The sequence below is a fragment of the Amblyraja radiata genome, chromosome 32 (assembly GCF_010909765.2).
Source record: "Amblyraja radiata isolate CabotCenter1 chromosome 32, sAmbRad1.1.pri, whole genome shotgun sequence".
NCBI classification, from domain to species: Eukaryota; Metazoa; Chordata; class Chondrichthyes; order Rajiformes; family Rajidae; genus Amblyraja; species Amblyraja radiata.
This window is the reverse complement of record NC_045987.1, coordinates 13629065-13645600: the sequence shown is the minus strand read 5'-3', so window position 1 is coordinate 13645600 and position 16536 is coordinate 13629065. Positions and strand designations below refer to the sequence as shown.

Here is a 16536-nt window from a genome sequence, read left to right as displayed (position 1 = left end):
AACAATACTGACTATTTAATCTATGCTGTCAGTTCAAAAGTCAAACCTCAGTCTTGAAACAATCCCCATTTAATAGAGCTCCAGGTAATTTTAGTTAACAAGATTAATATAAAGCAGGAAAGTACATTTAGCTTTACAGTGGTCAGCTACTCACATGGCTGTGACCAAGACTGCAAGCTGAGCTCTGCGAGCAACCCATCAAACCCCGCTAGGTCGCTCTATCTCACCTTGTTCCGATGGATGTAGTAGAGCCCATTCAGCAACATCTGCATCACCTTCTTGATTTCTGCCAAAGTGAACTTCACGTTTGCATTGCTGAGCAGTCCAGCCAGGTCATGCTCGCAGAAGTCAAAGACCAGGTAGATGCTGCCCTTGTAGCGATTATACTGCGTGGCTGGAGGGATTACACAGAAATAATCCATCACTGCCCCCTTTCAGCATCACTGTCTCCGCTACAAACCCCACTCTCATCTGTTTGAACTGAAACAACAGTGAGCTGGGAACAGAGACAAGAGTTGGAGGACATTTGGTTTGTTGAGTCTTCTTTACCTATACTTTCACCAGCCATTACTTCAGGCAATAAGCTGAACTGAGTGCAGTCCTCAAGCTAGATCAGTGATTGGCAAATCATTACTCCCGTAAACAAACAGATGGACAACAAAAAAGATCAGTCATCATTCACGCTTGCTATCCATCAGAAAAATACATGGCAGTTACAAGCATTGGATGAAGACCAAGTAAATGTCTATACAGACATTTTCAATCGGTCCCTGCAAACCTGCGCTGTCCCTGCCTGCTTCAAAGACTCCACTATTGTTCCTGTACCCCAAAATCCAAGGATTACTGGTCTTAATGACTACAGGCCTGTTGCCCTGACCTCTGTAATCATGAAGACCCTTGGAAGACTTTTGCTGGCACATCTGAAAAATATCACAAATCCCCTGCTGGACCCCCGGCAGTTTGCATAGATCAGTGGATGAAGCAGTCAACCTAGGCCTGCACTTCATCCTCCAGCACCTAGAACTCCACGGGACCTATGCAAGGATTTTGTGTGTGGATTTCAGCTCTACATTCAACACCATTGTGCCATAGAGCTATTACACTCCAAACTCTCCCAGTTGACTGTGCCTGAACCCCTCTGTCGGTGGATCGCCAACTTCCTGAGACAGGACGCAGCATGTGAGGCTGGGAAAGCACATCTCAGACCCACTGACCCTCAGCAGAGGAGCACCGTAAGACTGCGTACTCTCCCCTCTCTTTTACTCTCTCTACACCAACAACTAACTCCACAGACTCCTGTCAAGTTTCTCAAGTTTGCGGATGACACAACCCTGATTGGACTGATCCAGGATGGGGAGGAATCTACCTACAGACATGAAGTGTCATAGCTGGCATCCTGGTGCCATCGCAACAACCTGGAGCTCAATGCTCTTAAGACGGTGGAATTGATTGTAGACTTCAGGAGAGCTCCCTCTACCCTCCCCCCATTCACCATCAACAACACCACAGTCACATCTGTGGAGTCATTTAAGTTCTTTGGAATCATCATCTCCAAGGACCTTAAATGGGGGGGCAACCTACGACTACATAGTCAAAAGAGCCCTACAGAGGATGTACTTCCTGCGGCAGTTGAGGAAACACAATCTACCACAGGCAATGATGGTCCTATTTTATACTGCCATCATAGAGTCTGTCCTCACCTTCTCTATCATGGTTTGGCTCAGCCACCAAGCATGACATCCGGAGGCTGCAGCGCATCGTTCAATTAGCCAAGAAGGTTGTTAGCTGCAACCTTCCCCCAATTAAGCGAGCGGGTAAGATCATCTCTGACCCCTCTCACCCTGCCACCAACTTTGAAGCACTTCTCTCTGGAAGGAGAGTCCGGATTATCAAAGCCGCCCAGCCAGACATAAAAACAGCCTTTTCCCCCACAAGCAGTAGCTCTAATCAACAGCCAAAAGTCTGTAGCCTCCTTTTGCTCTGGTATTTTATTTCATTCTTCACATGTTTAAATTATGTTTTATTGTTAATTGTCTACTGTATGTTATGTTGTTATTACTTGCGAGCAAAGCACCAAGGCAAATTCCTTGTATGTATACATACTTGGCTAATAAAATGTAATCAATACAATTAAATTTTTTGAGCTGAAATGATAGTAATTTTTAATGGCTTCACTGTTTCAGTCCATTCCCGAGCATGACCAAAGTATTAGATTTGATGGAGATGTAACACTAAATGAAGATTTGCAAGATTTAATATGCGTTCTTCCAACGCATGGACCCACACCAAACTGTTGATCCCCCCATTTCAGGGCACCATAACGTTTGGGACACATGGCTTCACAGGTGTTTGTAATTGCTCAGGTGTGTTTAATTGCCACCTTAATGCAGGTATAAGAGAGCTCTCAGCACCTAGTTTTTCCTCCAGTCTTTCCATCACCTTTGGAAACTTTTATCTCTGTTCATCAACATGAGGACCAAAGTTGTGCCAATGAAAGTCAAAGCCATTATGAGACTGATAAACAAGATTAAAACTGTTATAGAGACATCAGCCAAACATTAGGCTTACCCAAATCAACTGTTTGGAATATAATTAAGAAGAAAGAGAGCACTGGTGAGCTTACTAATCACAAAGGGACTGGCAGGCCAAGGAAAACCTTCACAACTGATGACAGAAGAATTCTCTCTATAATAAAGAAAAATCCCCAAACACCTGTCCGACAGATCAGAAACACTCTTCAGTAGTCAGGTGTGGATTTGTCAATGACCACTGTCATGAACAGAAATACAGAGGCTACACTGCAAGATGCAAACCACTGGTTAGCCGCAAAAATAGGATGGCCAGGTTACAGTTTGCCAAGAAGTACTTAAAAGAGCAACCACAGTTCTGGAAATAGGTCTTGTGGACAGATGAGACGAAGATTAACTTATATCAGAGTGATGGCAAGAGCAAAGTATGGAGGAGAGAAGGAACTGCCCAAGATCCAAGGCATAACACCTCATCTGTGAAACACGGTGGTGAGAGTGTTGTGGCCTGGGCATGTATGGCTGCTGAAGGTACTGGCTTACTTATCTTCATTGATGATGCAACTGCTGATGGTAGTAACATTATGAATTCAGAAGTGTATAGACACATCCTATCTGCTCAAGTTCATACAAATGCCTCAAAACTCACTTGCCGGCGGTTCATTCTACAACAAGGCAATGATCCCAAACACACTGCTAAAGCAACAAAGGAGTTTTTCAAAACTAAAAAATGGTAATTTTGAGAGGCCAAGTCAATCACCCGATCGGAACCAAATTGAGCATGCCTTATTTATGCTGAAGAGAAAACTGAAGGGGACTAGCCCCCAAAACAAGCATAAGCTAAAGATGGCTGCAATATGGCAGAGCATCGCCAGAGAAGACACCCAGCAACTGGTGATGCCCATGAATCACAGACTTCAAGCAGTCATTGCATGCAAAGGATATGCAACAAAATACTAAATATGACTACTTTCATTTACAGGGCATTGCTGTGTCCCAAACATTACGGTGCCCTGAAATGGGTGGACTATGTATAAACACCATGGTGAAACCAATATGTATAAAAATGGCCTTTATTGAAATCTGACAATGTGCACTATAACCACATGTGATAATTTCTATTACAAATCTCAAATTCTGGAGTACAGAGGCAAATAAATAAATGATGGGTCTTTGTCCCAAACATTATGGAGGGCACTGTACTTAAGGTATGATCCTCTGAACGAGTTGCATTTTGAGAAAAACTCACCTTTAGTGCGGCAGATCTCAATAAGGTTCACCACATTTTCGTGCTTCAACAGTTGCAGGATTTTGATTTCTCTCAAGGCCGTAATGGGAAACTAATGAAAGTGTTTAAAAATAATTATTTGCATTGTACTTCTGGATGTAAACCTTTTCCTTTAACTGAAAAGATCTTCACAAAATTGTTGCATCACAAAAACATTTATACTACTTGTAAATTTAACTTATCATTATTTCAGCCACTCGAGATCAAGCAAGACTCTGCTCTCACTGCCCTAACTGCCACCATCTTGTTCAGTTGTCGTCTAAGCACATTGATATACAATTCTTCTTTGTTAAGCAGTACCTAAATTTTTAAATTCTAACCCTTATTTTAAACCCCTGTATTATGTGAAGCCTATCTATTTCTGAATATACAAGAGCAGACACTTTCTCCTTTGTTATAGAGCCCTTGTGAAACTGAATCTGGAATATTATATATAGGTCTAGTCTTCAAAAAGGAAATATTATCATGATAGAGCGACTCCAGCAAAGGTTCACCTGGTTGATTTTGGAGTTGGCAAGTATGGCATAAGAGGAGATTAAGTAGACTAGGTCTGTGGATGCATGTTTAATAGAGTGAAAGATGATCTCACAAAACATTCTTATGGGGGCTTGGCAACGATGATGTTTCCCACAGCTGGTATGTCTGGAACTAAGCATCAGAATCAAAAAATATTCGGAGACACGAAGGAATTTATTTAGAGGCGAACGAATCTGTGGAATCCTCTGCTCAAGAGGGCAGTGGAGGCTCAGTCACTGAGGATAATCAGTCTACAAATATTAAAGGAAATTAAATTAGAGCAGGGATGTGAAACGGTAAAAATATGCCCTGGTCTTGTTAAATGATGGAGCAGGAGGGGCCAAATGGCCTATTTCTTATGTTACATTCCAGTTTTGCAATCACCAGGGAGAGCTTGTCTTCTATATTCTGACCACTTGCTTGTTCTCAAGTTTAACTGCCCCACTCCTGTTGAGGTCTAGGTTCTGACCTTTCAAGTCGAGTTTATTGTCACATACACAAATATGGTGAGCTATAGGCACAATGAAAATTTTGCCTGCAGGAACATCACAAGCACAGACCTTTATTTCTTCCCTAATTGTCTCTGTCACTCTTTCCCTTTTTAAGATGCTCCTTAAGATACCGAGTTGGATGATCAGCCATGATCATATTGAATGGCGGTGCATGCTCGAAGGGCCGAATGGCCTACTCCTGCACCTAATTTCTATGTTTCTATGTTTCTATGTTAAAACATGCGCCTGATCAGGTTCTTGATCACCTTTCATTGTTATTTATGTAGCAATCTTCTGAAGTGCGCTTCTTACTTGTTTTAACATTAAAGGCACTATATATCAATATATATTGTTGAGGTTAGGATTTCCATCTCACCTGAACTAACAACTTAGGATAGGACAGGTACCAGCACAGTAAGAAATGCAATCACAAGAGAACTGCTCAAATATCAGGTAAAACTAGTAAAACATTTGATTGACTGTGTTATATGCATACAATTTCCTGCCTTTCTGCCACAAAAGTTTCAACTGATAATGGTACCTGGCTCGTCTGGTAAGTGACACAAGCTGCATTTTCCTTGGTTTGATAGGAAGTCCGCCAGACGAGATTGAAACCAAGATTGGAAGCAACTCTCCAAATTAATGTTTGGAATTTTGGCATCTGCTAAACGACTATTTATGGGCACTGTCTAGGCTCACACAAGTGGTAATTTGGTTGAGGTATCAAAGCCTTCAAATTGTAATCTGCAATTCAACTTCCCCAAAAGAAATGGTCAATTAGAAAATATGCACACAACGCAACCAACTGAAGCACCATAGGAGACAAAGTTAACTTTAATATTCAGACTGACGATAAAATATTGGGAACATACATACCCCTTCCTTTTCATTTTCCATAAGCACTTTCTTCAAAGCCACTTTTTTTCCTGTCTGCCGATGTCGTGCTTTAAACACCTCCCTGTAAAGCAATTACAGTACTTTTAGCCAACACACTCCAGTGACCAACAAATCCCTCACACTATTTTCCAATTGCTCATACATTCAATGTGCTGAGATGACAAGCAATTCAGGGAAATAGCACACTGCATTTCTATTCCACAAAGGTTGTAGTCAGTACAAGAGCAAAGTCTTTCTTCCGATGTACAAGGCATGTTCAGTAAGATAATACATGATGCATTATGTGTTACTTTAGAATTCAACTTTAGAATTCAATTCTTTTTCACAAAAATATATTATTTTAATTCTCAGAATGAAATGTTTATTTAATGAAAGAAAATTGAGTGGAGTGACTCGTCCAGAATGAGTCAAGATCGTACAGACATTGAGACTTTCACAGGGTGGATGATAAAGAGACTGGTTATCCCGGCTAAATTTCACAGGACGGTCTAATAATCGGGGATAGACTATTTAGGAATGAGTTATGGAAGAATTTCTTCATGTATTAGGAATTTTCTATATCAGAAAATTTGGACACAGGCATCCAAGTACATTTGTTGGTGAAATAACAATGATTTCAATTGAAGGGAATTATAGCAAGTGGAGATGAGAAAGGAATATGAAGGCAGAAGTTCATCCAACACTGCAAAGCAGAACTAATTCTTCATGCTCAAATCTTTCCTCTAGAGGCAATAAGATCATGACCAGATAAGTCTTTTTGATGTTTACTCAAGGTTAAAAAACATTGTAGAACCGAAGTATTCTGATCAGAATACCATGTGATCTTTCATATCGATGGCAGATAGTTTCAGATCAACATCTCCTGCGAGAGGCAGCTCTGATCGTGCGGCACTTCCTCACGACAGTGGCTTTGTGCCTTTTAAGTCTCAAGAGGGAATGAAGCTCACATCCGGCCAACTCAGAGTAAACCCAGGGAAGGGAAATCCAGAACCAGAGGACAAAGTGAGAAGAACCTGAGGTGCAACATTTTCACCCAGAAGATGGTGGGTACATGGAACAAGTTGCCAGAGGTGGGAGTTGAGATAGGTACAATAACAACATGTAAAAAATCATTTAGACGGGTACAATGATTGGAAAGGTTTAGAGGGATATGGCCCTCAAACACTGACAAACAGAACTAGCTTGGACGAGTTTCCGTGCTCTATGACTTTGTGATCGAGTGGATCGAATTATGTTCCTGGTGTGACTGGTACGAACGGGGAAGGAGACTGGTTTGTCCGGGTAACCCGGGTGCTTCGAGCCGGTTATCCTCGGCCCCATTTGCGGGCATCGGGCCTAGCCTCCCCATCCCTCCCACCCTGCCCTCGCCTCGCCTCGCCTCGCCTCGCTTCTGCAGCCGGCCTCACCCGAAGGTGCCCTGCCCGATCTTCGCCATCTTCTCGTACTTGGCGACCTCATCGCAAAACTGGAAGTCCAGCACCTCGTAGTACTTCACCATGTCGGCGCTGAGCCGGACCCCCATGCCGCTGTCCGGGCACCGCGCCATCCTCCACTGCGTGCTCGGAGGTTCCAGACCCCCTCGGCAGCGGCTCCAGCGGTTGGGCGTCGCACTGCAGCCGCCTTGCGGCTAGACCTCACCGGCAGCGGCTCCAGCGGCCTGGCGCCGCACTGCAGCTGGACCTCACCGGCAGCGGCTCCAGCGGCCTGGCGCCGCACTACAGCTGGACCTCACCGGCAGCGGCTCCAGCGGCCTGGCGCCGCACTGCAGCTGGACCTCACCGGCAGCGGCTGGGCGCCGTATTGCAGCCGCTGTCGCTTCAAACTTGAAGGTACACAAAAATGCTGGAGAAACTCAGCGGGTGCAGCAGCATCTATGGAGCGAATGAAATAGGTGACGTTTCGGGCCGAAACCCTTCTTCAGACTGAAGAAACCCTTGTTCAGACTTTCCTTCGCTCCATAGATGCTGCTGCACCCGCTGAGTTTCTCCAGCATTTTTGTGTACCTTCGATTTTCCAGCATCTGCAGTTCCTTTACTGTGAGGACTAATGATTTTTTTGTCTCCATAAACCTTATTTTGCCTCTATTATCCATTTTGTACTTATTGTAGATTTTCATCGATAAAAGGTTGTGCTGGAATTATTTGGCTGGTTAATATTTTATTAGCCAATCATTAATTTTCCTATGCTAAACCCCAAGAGATTCAGATAAGGTGCAGAAAGAAAATGTAATTAAATGATAGTTTCCATTAAAATATGCCTGAAATGCTCATAAGCTCAATTATCATTTTACGGTGAAATTCTTTACAAGAATGTAGAAAGAATAAAATGTACAAGCCCTTCTAAGACTTTCAGAGTAGATGCTTTGAGCAGTTGGAGTTTTAGGAGCCAAGGCACGCCGTCTAAAAAAAATCATCATTTAATACAGAGATGTTACAAACATTCTCACCTGAAAAACAGTGAATCTTTGGAACATTCTATCCACGAGGGAACTGTTTGTCCAGTACGATATTAAGAGTGATCAATAGGTTTTGGGATATTAAAAGAATTGGGATATTAAAATTAAAAGGTTTTGGGATATTAAAAGAATGCAGGAAAATGGTTCTGTTGTAAAAGGTCAGACATTGGACTACTCCTGTTTCTTTTTCATATATTTCTATATTTTGACAAGAGTTAAGAATGGTTAATTGTCATATGTACTGGCAGTAGAACGAACAAATTCTTACTTGCTGTATCTTCTAAGGCATTTATTGCTTTGGACTATTTTGATATTGACCAACACAGGAGCACTAACATAACCCAGGACCATGAACAACATGTATTTTTTGTGGATTTAATCTAAGAAAAATATTGCAAGTTACTTAGTATGAAACTAATTTGTGAATCAGTTACCAGGATGGCTACAAATGCAAAATGGGCTCCTTGCTGTAAATGTTTATGATTGTAAAATAGATGAAAAATGACACTGAATGACACAGACTCAGTAGGTTAGACAGCATCTCTGGAGAAAAGGAATATGTGACGTTTCGGGTCTAGACCCTTCCCTCTCGACTCGAAACATCACCTATTCTTTTCTCCAGTGATGCTGTCTGACCCACTGAGTTACTCCAGCTTTTAGTGTTTATCAAAAAGAGAATAGAATAGCTTGAGGAGCAGCCCCTGGTTATTCAGTGATAGATGGCCGATCCATTTGTGAAGGGGCTCCAGCAATCTTTGAGACCATAATCTACTCTAGGCTTCCAGTTGTGTTGATAAAGGCACCCAGTAACTTCCATATTACTTTGCAACACAGAACGAAGCATTTCAGCCAACCTAGTTTACCATGATTTACAGAGCAAAACATTCCCCGACTAATTTTCCCTGCGACCTATTCCCATTAATCTTTCCCCGAGATTCTACCACACATCCATATTAGGAGCAATCTACAGGAGTCAATTAATCACTAACATACAGGAATTTGGGATATGACAGGAAACCAATACAGTCAGAGGAAACCCATGAAGTCAAAAGGAAATATGCAGATCCATACACTCAACACGAAGTCAAGACTGAACCCGGGTCACTCTGTAGCCTTTGTTTACTGGCAGGATGTTCAATCAATATACATCAAGACCGAAGATGAAAGTTAAAATGTATTTTGTGTGCAAGAACAAACTCCAGGAGATTCCTTTGGGCACAATGGAAAAAGGGAGTTGTCACCTACAGTCTGAGATTTGTATTCTTCAAAAATAATTTGGATGGTGAAAAAGCATTGTAAAGTAAACCTATTACTGATGACATTATGGCTTAACAATTAAAGTGTTAATCCAGAGTGGTGGTTTATGCATCTGGTTCAATCCCAGCATGATGGTATGGGATAGTGAATTCATCTCCATGACAAGAGTAAATTACTGGATTAGTGTAAAACCCAAATCTTCCACTGATGGTTTTTGCAACAATAATCTAGCATCTGGAATGTAGTAAATCCTGCTGTTCCTATCATGATCCCAGTGACACACTGTGTTATTTACTCAGTATTATAGTAATGGAAAATAAATGGCGTGCAACTTGCATGCAAAAGTCATAGGCAATGTCCAACAGACAAGTCTTCTGTTAAAATGTCATTAAACCATGGTGGATGATCATAGCTCTATGGGATTTGTAAACGGACATGTTGACAAACAGTGTAACAGTTGAGGCTTCTATCTTCGTTAGAAAGATGCACTTGCTGTGCACTTAAGCACAAACGAATGTAAGAAATAGGAACAGAAACAGACCACACACCACATGCATGCTCTGAAATTTGGAAAGTTCATGGCTGATTGTCAACTGGAATTCCAAACAATTGTCATAACCCATGGATGTCTCTCATGAATTCAATATTCCAGCAAGGATAATTATGGGGGAAAAAAACCACATAACTGCAATTGTTACAATTCTTGCCAACATACCCGTTGAAAACCTCAAAAGATGACAAAACATCAACATTAATGATGCATGATGCATTCTTTCTCATACATAGTTTTTGCCCTGTCTCCTGGTGAAAAGTGTTTTCTTTTTGACACTAGTGACATGGAAACAAGAAACAATTTGCATTGATATACCATCTGTTTTTTTTAAAATATTGTAAGTAGCATGAAATGCAAGAAACATATCAGTGCATTGGCACCCATCAGTTCTCCTAAACAGCAATATGATAACGACAAAATAAAATAACGACATGTTTCAATCATGTTGAATGAAGGATAAATATTAACTACGACATGTTCCTTGTACTCCTCCTTTAAAATCTATCTGAGAGCAGATGAGTCCTTTCTTAAAGACCGTACTTCCAACATTGTTGCCCCCTCGAAGCACTGAACTGGAGTGTGGGAAACTGAAAGTCTGTCGAGTGAGTGGGACATGAGGTCTACATTGAGCAATGAAACTACCGATAGATAATCTGTCAACTGCAATCTCAATCAAACACTAATTGGACAGCAAAGCTACTTCATGTCGACAGCAAAAATCCCTTCTCAAAGATACAGCTAATTCAGCAACTCAACAGCCTCTTGATCACAACCTCAGTACAGAAGCTGTGATAAACATCCCATACCTTCTGTTGCTCAATAGCCATCTGATCCATCACAGCTGTGGAGGATTCTTACCAATTTTCTTGAAACTTAAAAGGATCCTGTTGACAATTTGTGGGCAATATTACCTTGCTGCCAGATTACTTTCATTGACAGAAAGTAGCAAAGTTGATACCTTGATCAAACAATGAGGGAATTGCCTGAATAAGAGTATTATAAAATCTGAATTAGATTATTGGATTCATTTTGTTTGGATGTGCAGGCTTTATGGAGAAGATTCTTAGATTTAATATAGCCAATACTCTGTGGGAAGACAGATTTACTGCTTAAATATAGCTCTCTCTCTCTCAGTATCAACATGGGGTCAAGGAAAGAGTGTTCACGCCTTGGCCCTGTTTCCACCAATCTTTCCACCACCAAGCAGCAGAAGTATGCAGATGCCGAGAAGTGTGTTCAGCTCTGGCTGAACAACTTCTAATCTTGTGTGTGGACTCGATAAGTAGAAGACCCATCAACATAAATAAAGTTTGAAAAATGAAAATTTGAAAGAAGTGTGTTTACTTAAAGAATGAATTGCATTTATTTTACCAGTAGCATTTATTGAATACTCCATTTTGTTTTATTTTCTGTTGCCTCAATAAAGCAAGCAACAACTCTTTTATTTTCATCTGTAAGCGCTTTAATAAAAAGATTTTATTAACAGATGATAGGAGATAATGGCATTCTCTGAAAATCTGGATTAGGTCATTCCATTATTTGCTTTTCTGCACATAACCAATGTTGTCAGCTCTAATAGACTGCTGTCATATTCACTTCCAATACAACAAATTATGATCATTGGGCAGTCAGGACAATTTAAACAGTCGCAGAGTGGAACCTCTATTAGCTAGTAGATTGAAAAGAATGATCTTTTTGGATTGGCGTCAGAGAATACTGAATAACCCAAAAATGTAAACTTTTGATTTTGAATGTGCATAAAGTAATAGACTAGGCAGAAAAATGAAAAGTGTAATTTAAATTGAATGCAATGGACTGTGCAGTTGGTTTGTGACAGGCAGGAGATTGGTGTTAGCACTGCACAATGTGATTCGTGTTTGTGCAAATCTTGTCATTCTGCCAGAGAGGAAGAGGGATAGTTTGCGCAGATGGTGGAGGATTCTACTCATTTACTATCATCTCATTAGTGGAAATGTAGACACATAACACTGTTAATACTGCAACTGCTTCAACAGTAGATTTGGAAATCATTGAGGGTGTATGTGTGCGCGCAGGAAATATATTTTCAAACTAAATGATGGAGGCCTGTTTACTCTTGGAGGCTGAATTAGAAAACTTTCAGGTGAAAATTTATCCCTGGCAATAGCACAAGACAGACAAGAGCCGTAGGGAACCCCTAACTTGCCACTTGCATCGTGCAATTTTAGTGAACAGGAGGTGGCCACTGATGTCAAAGGCACATCTCCACCCCTTTAAAAGGCAACTTTATTGAATTTGTGACCCACTGTAATATTGACCTTTAAGCCACTATTAGGTTCGCCCTGAATAATTACAAATAAGTACAGAAAATTACCCAGACTCCAATATGATGTAAATACATAAAATGTGTCAAGTTTGCACGTTTTCCCTGTGACCACATGGGTTTTCATTAGGGTTTGCATCATGCCAAAGATGTGCAGCTTTGTAGGTTAATTGGCTACTGGAAATATTCCCTTTTGGAAGGCATGGATGGACAAAGGACAAAAGGACAAAAGATATTTATTGTCACATACACCAATTGGTGGGGTGAAATTTGAGTTACCATGCAGCACACAAATAAGATAAACACACTATAGAATTTAACATAAAACATAAAAACATCCCCCCCTCAGGAGAATAAACGTTTCCCACTGTGAGGGAAGGCAACAAAATTCAGTTCTCTTCCTCTTGTTCACCCGTGGTCGGGGCCTATTGAGGCCTCCGCAGTCACCGCAATGGCGGCCCGATGTTTCAGGCCCTCTCGCCGGGATGATGGAGCTCCGGCTTCGGGATGGAAGAACACTCTCAGAGGCTTGGAGTTTCCAAAACGGCTGCTTCCTATCGGAGACCGCGGTTTCCGAAGTCCACAGGCCCGAGCTGGGCAGAGCTCCAACACTGGCAATCCTCGGCGAAAGATCCCAGGCTTGGCGATGTTAAAGTCAGTGCTGCCCACGGCTGGAAGCTCAGCTGACCACAGCTCCACGATGTAAAGTCGGCAGACACAACATTCCGGAGCTCCAACACGGCGATCCCGGTAAGGCACCGCCCACTCTGCGATGGTAATCCAGTGCTGCGCTGCCGCTGAAGCTCTGGCCGGTCTCCGGCAGGAAAGGCCACGCCAATCTAGATGGTAGGCCGTGGGGGGGGGGGGGGGGGGGGGGGAGGTGAAGATGCGACTCTGAGAAAAGATGCTCCCTCGACCAGGTAGTGACTGAGAAGACGGTTTCTCCCCCCACATAGAAAAGACTAAAAGACCTCCAAAACAAAACTTTTAGACAGACTAAAAATAACAAAAAGGGTGAAAGGACAGACAGCTGCTGGCTAGGCTGCCACACCCGGTGGCGCCACCACTCGGAGGTCATATCCCAAATGAGAGATTGGGGTAACAAAGAACTGGTGTGAATGGGTAATCAATGGTCAGCATAGATCTCGTGAGCTGAAGAACCTCTTTCAATGCTCTAAACTATGATCCGCTGTTAAAACAACAGCTGAAGAAACAACAAATGAACATAGACTGTGGCCAATAATAGTTATGTCCTAACTAAATTCTCTCTCTAGTTCTGGGGAAAATGCCATCAGATGATGGAATCACTTAAAAGAGACATAAATTCAGCAAGGGGCAATTTGAGGTTAAGTACATTTCCTGTTTTTGAATTTGAATTCCATTATACTCTCAATAGTCAATAATGTCATTTCCCAAACTTCCTCATGATCCACACCAGATAGAGTGGACTATTTTGCAGGTTCCACGCATTAATAAAATAATCTGTCCAATCCATATCAAATTAAAATTTTCAAAGTTACTGATCATAATAGGACACAGACTCATAAAATGTTGTTATCGGCCCACAATACACAGTGATACAGCACCAAGCCTGAAATAGGCACAGAGAGTCATTGCTCCTCCAATCAAAGAACCTTATAGGCGAATGAGAAGCATGTCAGGCCTTATGTGCTGTGCCATCTGAAAAAGTTATCCAACTTAATTTCTTACCCTGCTCTCCTCACACATTATACAAACTTTCTCAAACACATGTGCAGCCGACTTCTTATCTTATCTTATCATCCTTTATTGTCATCTTGCAAAGCAACAGTTGTACAGTGCAAAATGAGAAGACGTTTCCCAGGGAATACCGGAGCATCGCACATAAAAACTTAAACATTTCACGCATAAAATAAAAACGATAAAAAAAACAATCCAGTTCCTGATAAAACAGTACGATTAGTTAAAACAAGTGCAGGTAAAAACAGCAACATTAAAATACAAGTAAAAACAGTCATAAAATGTCCAGGGCAGCTAATTTAAGTGGCCTGAGCCAGTGCCAGAGTTATTACTCAGTGCCAGTTATTAAATTGTCAGTGCAAAAGCAGCAGAATCAGGTGGAGTGACTGTTTAGCAGCCTCACAGCCGTGAGCTGTTAAGCAGTCTGGTTGTCCGGGCTTTGATGCTACGGTATCTCTTTCCTGATGGCAGGAGATCTAGATGTGTGTGGAGTGGGTGCAGTCTGTCCTTTTCTGAAGGTTCCCGTGGAATTTATTGCAGCACAGTTCATGTATTCCAGATCAAAACGACCCTGCGCCTGGAAAACATTCTCCTTATCTGCTTTTGGTTCTTCATCCAATTATTTCTAAATCTCTGTCTCTGGCTGTGCAATCCTTCTCCCTGTTTGCCTCAGCAAAACCTGAATATGCTTTCATTTCTACAGGTGTAAAATCAGCATATTCAGAAATAACCAAATAATGTCCCAGTTCCCACCAGCAGATACTCTGCTTACCCCAAGAACATGTCTGCACCAAATTAATTTTATATTAGAAAACCATGCCCTGGAAATGTGATTTCTGGTGAAAAATAACTTTCTGAGGTTCTATTTTAGCAGCTTATTATATATTCTAATTACACTAACATGAAACACTTATTTTAAAAATACAACTTTGGAAACCATCTGTTCACCTGTACACTTTGTGTACAACCAAAGGTATTGTCTAATGAATTATCTCCAATTGTTCTTGTTCAGACTCCAGCTAATTTGTGTAGTTCACATCATTTTGGCCACTATGACCACTGGGGAAAATGTACAGGAGCTTAAAAACCCACCAGGTTTAAGAACTGCTTCTTCCCAGCAAGAAGCTTGTTCCTCAGGCTTTTGAACACTGCACAACATTAACCTCAGCAACTAGGATCTAGAGAGTTTCAGACTTGCAATAACAATGTTTTCCCCAAGCAGGATTTTCAAAAATGAAGGCCTTTTTAATAGCAATAAGTTTATTTTTGTTACTGCAAGCTAAAACTACTAGAGGCCAAACATATGTCACATTGTTTAATAGAATAGCATTGCACATGCATCAAAGTATCAAAATAAGTGATCAATTGTCATTTTTAATGGCCGCCTGCAGTGAAACTGACAAACTGTGATCATAAGAGTCAACGGTGTCTGATTACTGTGGGGAGATTACATGGAAACTATTTTTCCCTTGATTGTTACATTCTTTACAGCTTTTTTCCCTGCTTGTCAATATACAAAGTAACTTAAGTGGTTTTGCAGATCTTGCTCAAAATCGTGTTATTTCCACGTAACAAAAATAGTATGACCTAATTCATCACTTGTGTTATATCCAATTCACGTCATGGGAATAGATGTTATGTTTTTAAAGTCACAGCTAATGTGCCTATAACCAGTCTGAAGAAGGGTCCCAACCGGAAATATTGCCTTTCCTTTCTCATCACAGACGCAGCTTGATTAGGTGATTCCTTCAGCACTTTGTATTCTGCTCAAGATTCGAAAATCCGCAGTTTATTGCGTCTCTAATGTGTCGGTAAAGCACCAGCAAGCAAGAATTTAACTATTCCAATTCCTATTCGATGCACATACATAACAAATAAGTACATGGTTCTTGTTCTTCCACCATCAAGGACCAAAGTCAATAATTCCCACTTTGCAGTATCATAGATTGACCACAAGGTGGTGGCCTACACTAGAAATTGTAATTCTATTCTCCACATCAGCAACCGCTGGGAAGCTGAATGACTTGCTTCCCACTCTAGTTCTGTTCAAAGATCTTATAGCGGAGCAAGATAGACCACTCCTGCTAAATGCAATGGGCTGACGTGTAGTACGCAACAGAGCGGAACGTGGGCCTTTCATCCATTTCAGTAACCCGACCCGACCCGACCCGACTCGCAGTGTAATCAACGTTGTGGGGGAACAGTTTGTGTTAATAAATTATAATTCTGAAAATGAGGAGAAGATTTTTACCAAATAACTTTTATTTTTACGAGGATGTTTCCGTAACCGGCTTCCGTCTCTGCACTAGTATCTTTGCTCCGCTGTGGGACCTTTGGTGCGGAGACGGAAGCCGGTTACGGAAATGGGGCCGAAAATTACCCCTGAATCTGCCCATGACTGTACTACGCCTTTTTCGTCGAGTGATCTATCTTGCTTGCTATAGGATCTTTGTACACTCTGAGGTGGCCAATGAAGCTACTGTGGGATTGCCAAATCCAGCTACAGGTGAGGTAGAAGTGCCTGCCAGAGTAG

The 16536-nt window shown here is 41.6% G+C and overlaps 1 protein-coding gene across 3 annotated transcripts in view; it reads right to left on the bottom strand.

Annotated features, from left to right (window-relative positions):
• The window catches only part of cdk9 (cyclin dependent kinase 9), a 51174-nt gene that overhangs the window by 4413 nt on the left and 30225 nt on the right, over positions 1-16536 (bottom strand). The window contains exons 1-4 of one of the 3 annotated variants that reach the window (XM_033048858.1): positions 7124-7340; positions 5697-5778; positions 3775-3865; positions 228-394 (exon numbers count right to left, since the gene is read on the bottom strand). In XM_033048858.1, coding sequence (XP_032904749.1) covers positions 228-394; positions 3775-3865; positions 5697-5778; positions 7124-7263 — 480 coding nt within the window. In that variant the 5' untranslated portion in view covers positions 7264-7340. Of the gene's footprint in view, positions 1-227; positions 395-3774; positions 3866-5696; positions 5779-7100; positions 7341-16536 lie in introns of those variants that run through there. The other 2 variants (XM_033048859.1, XM_033048860.1) reach the window with 2 other exon arrangements.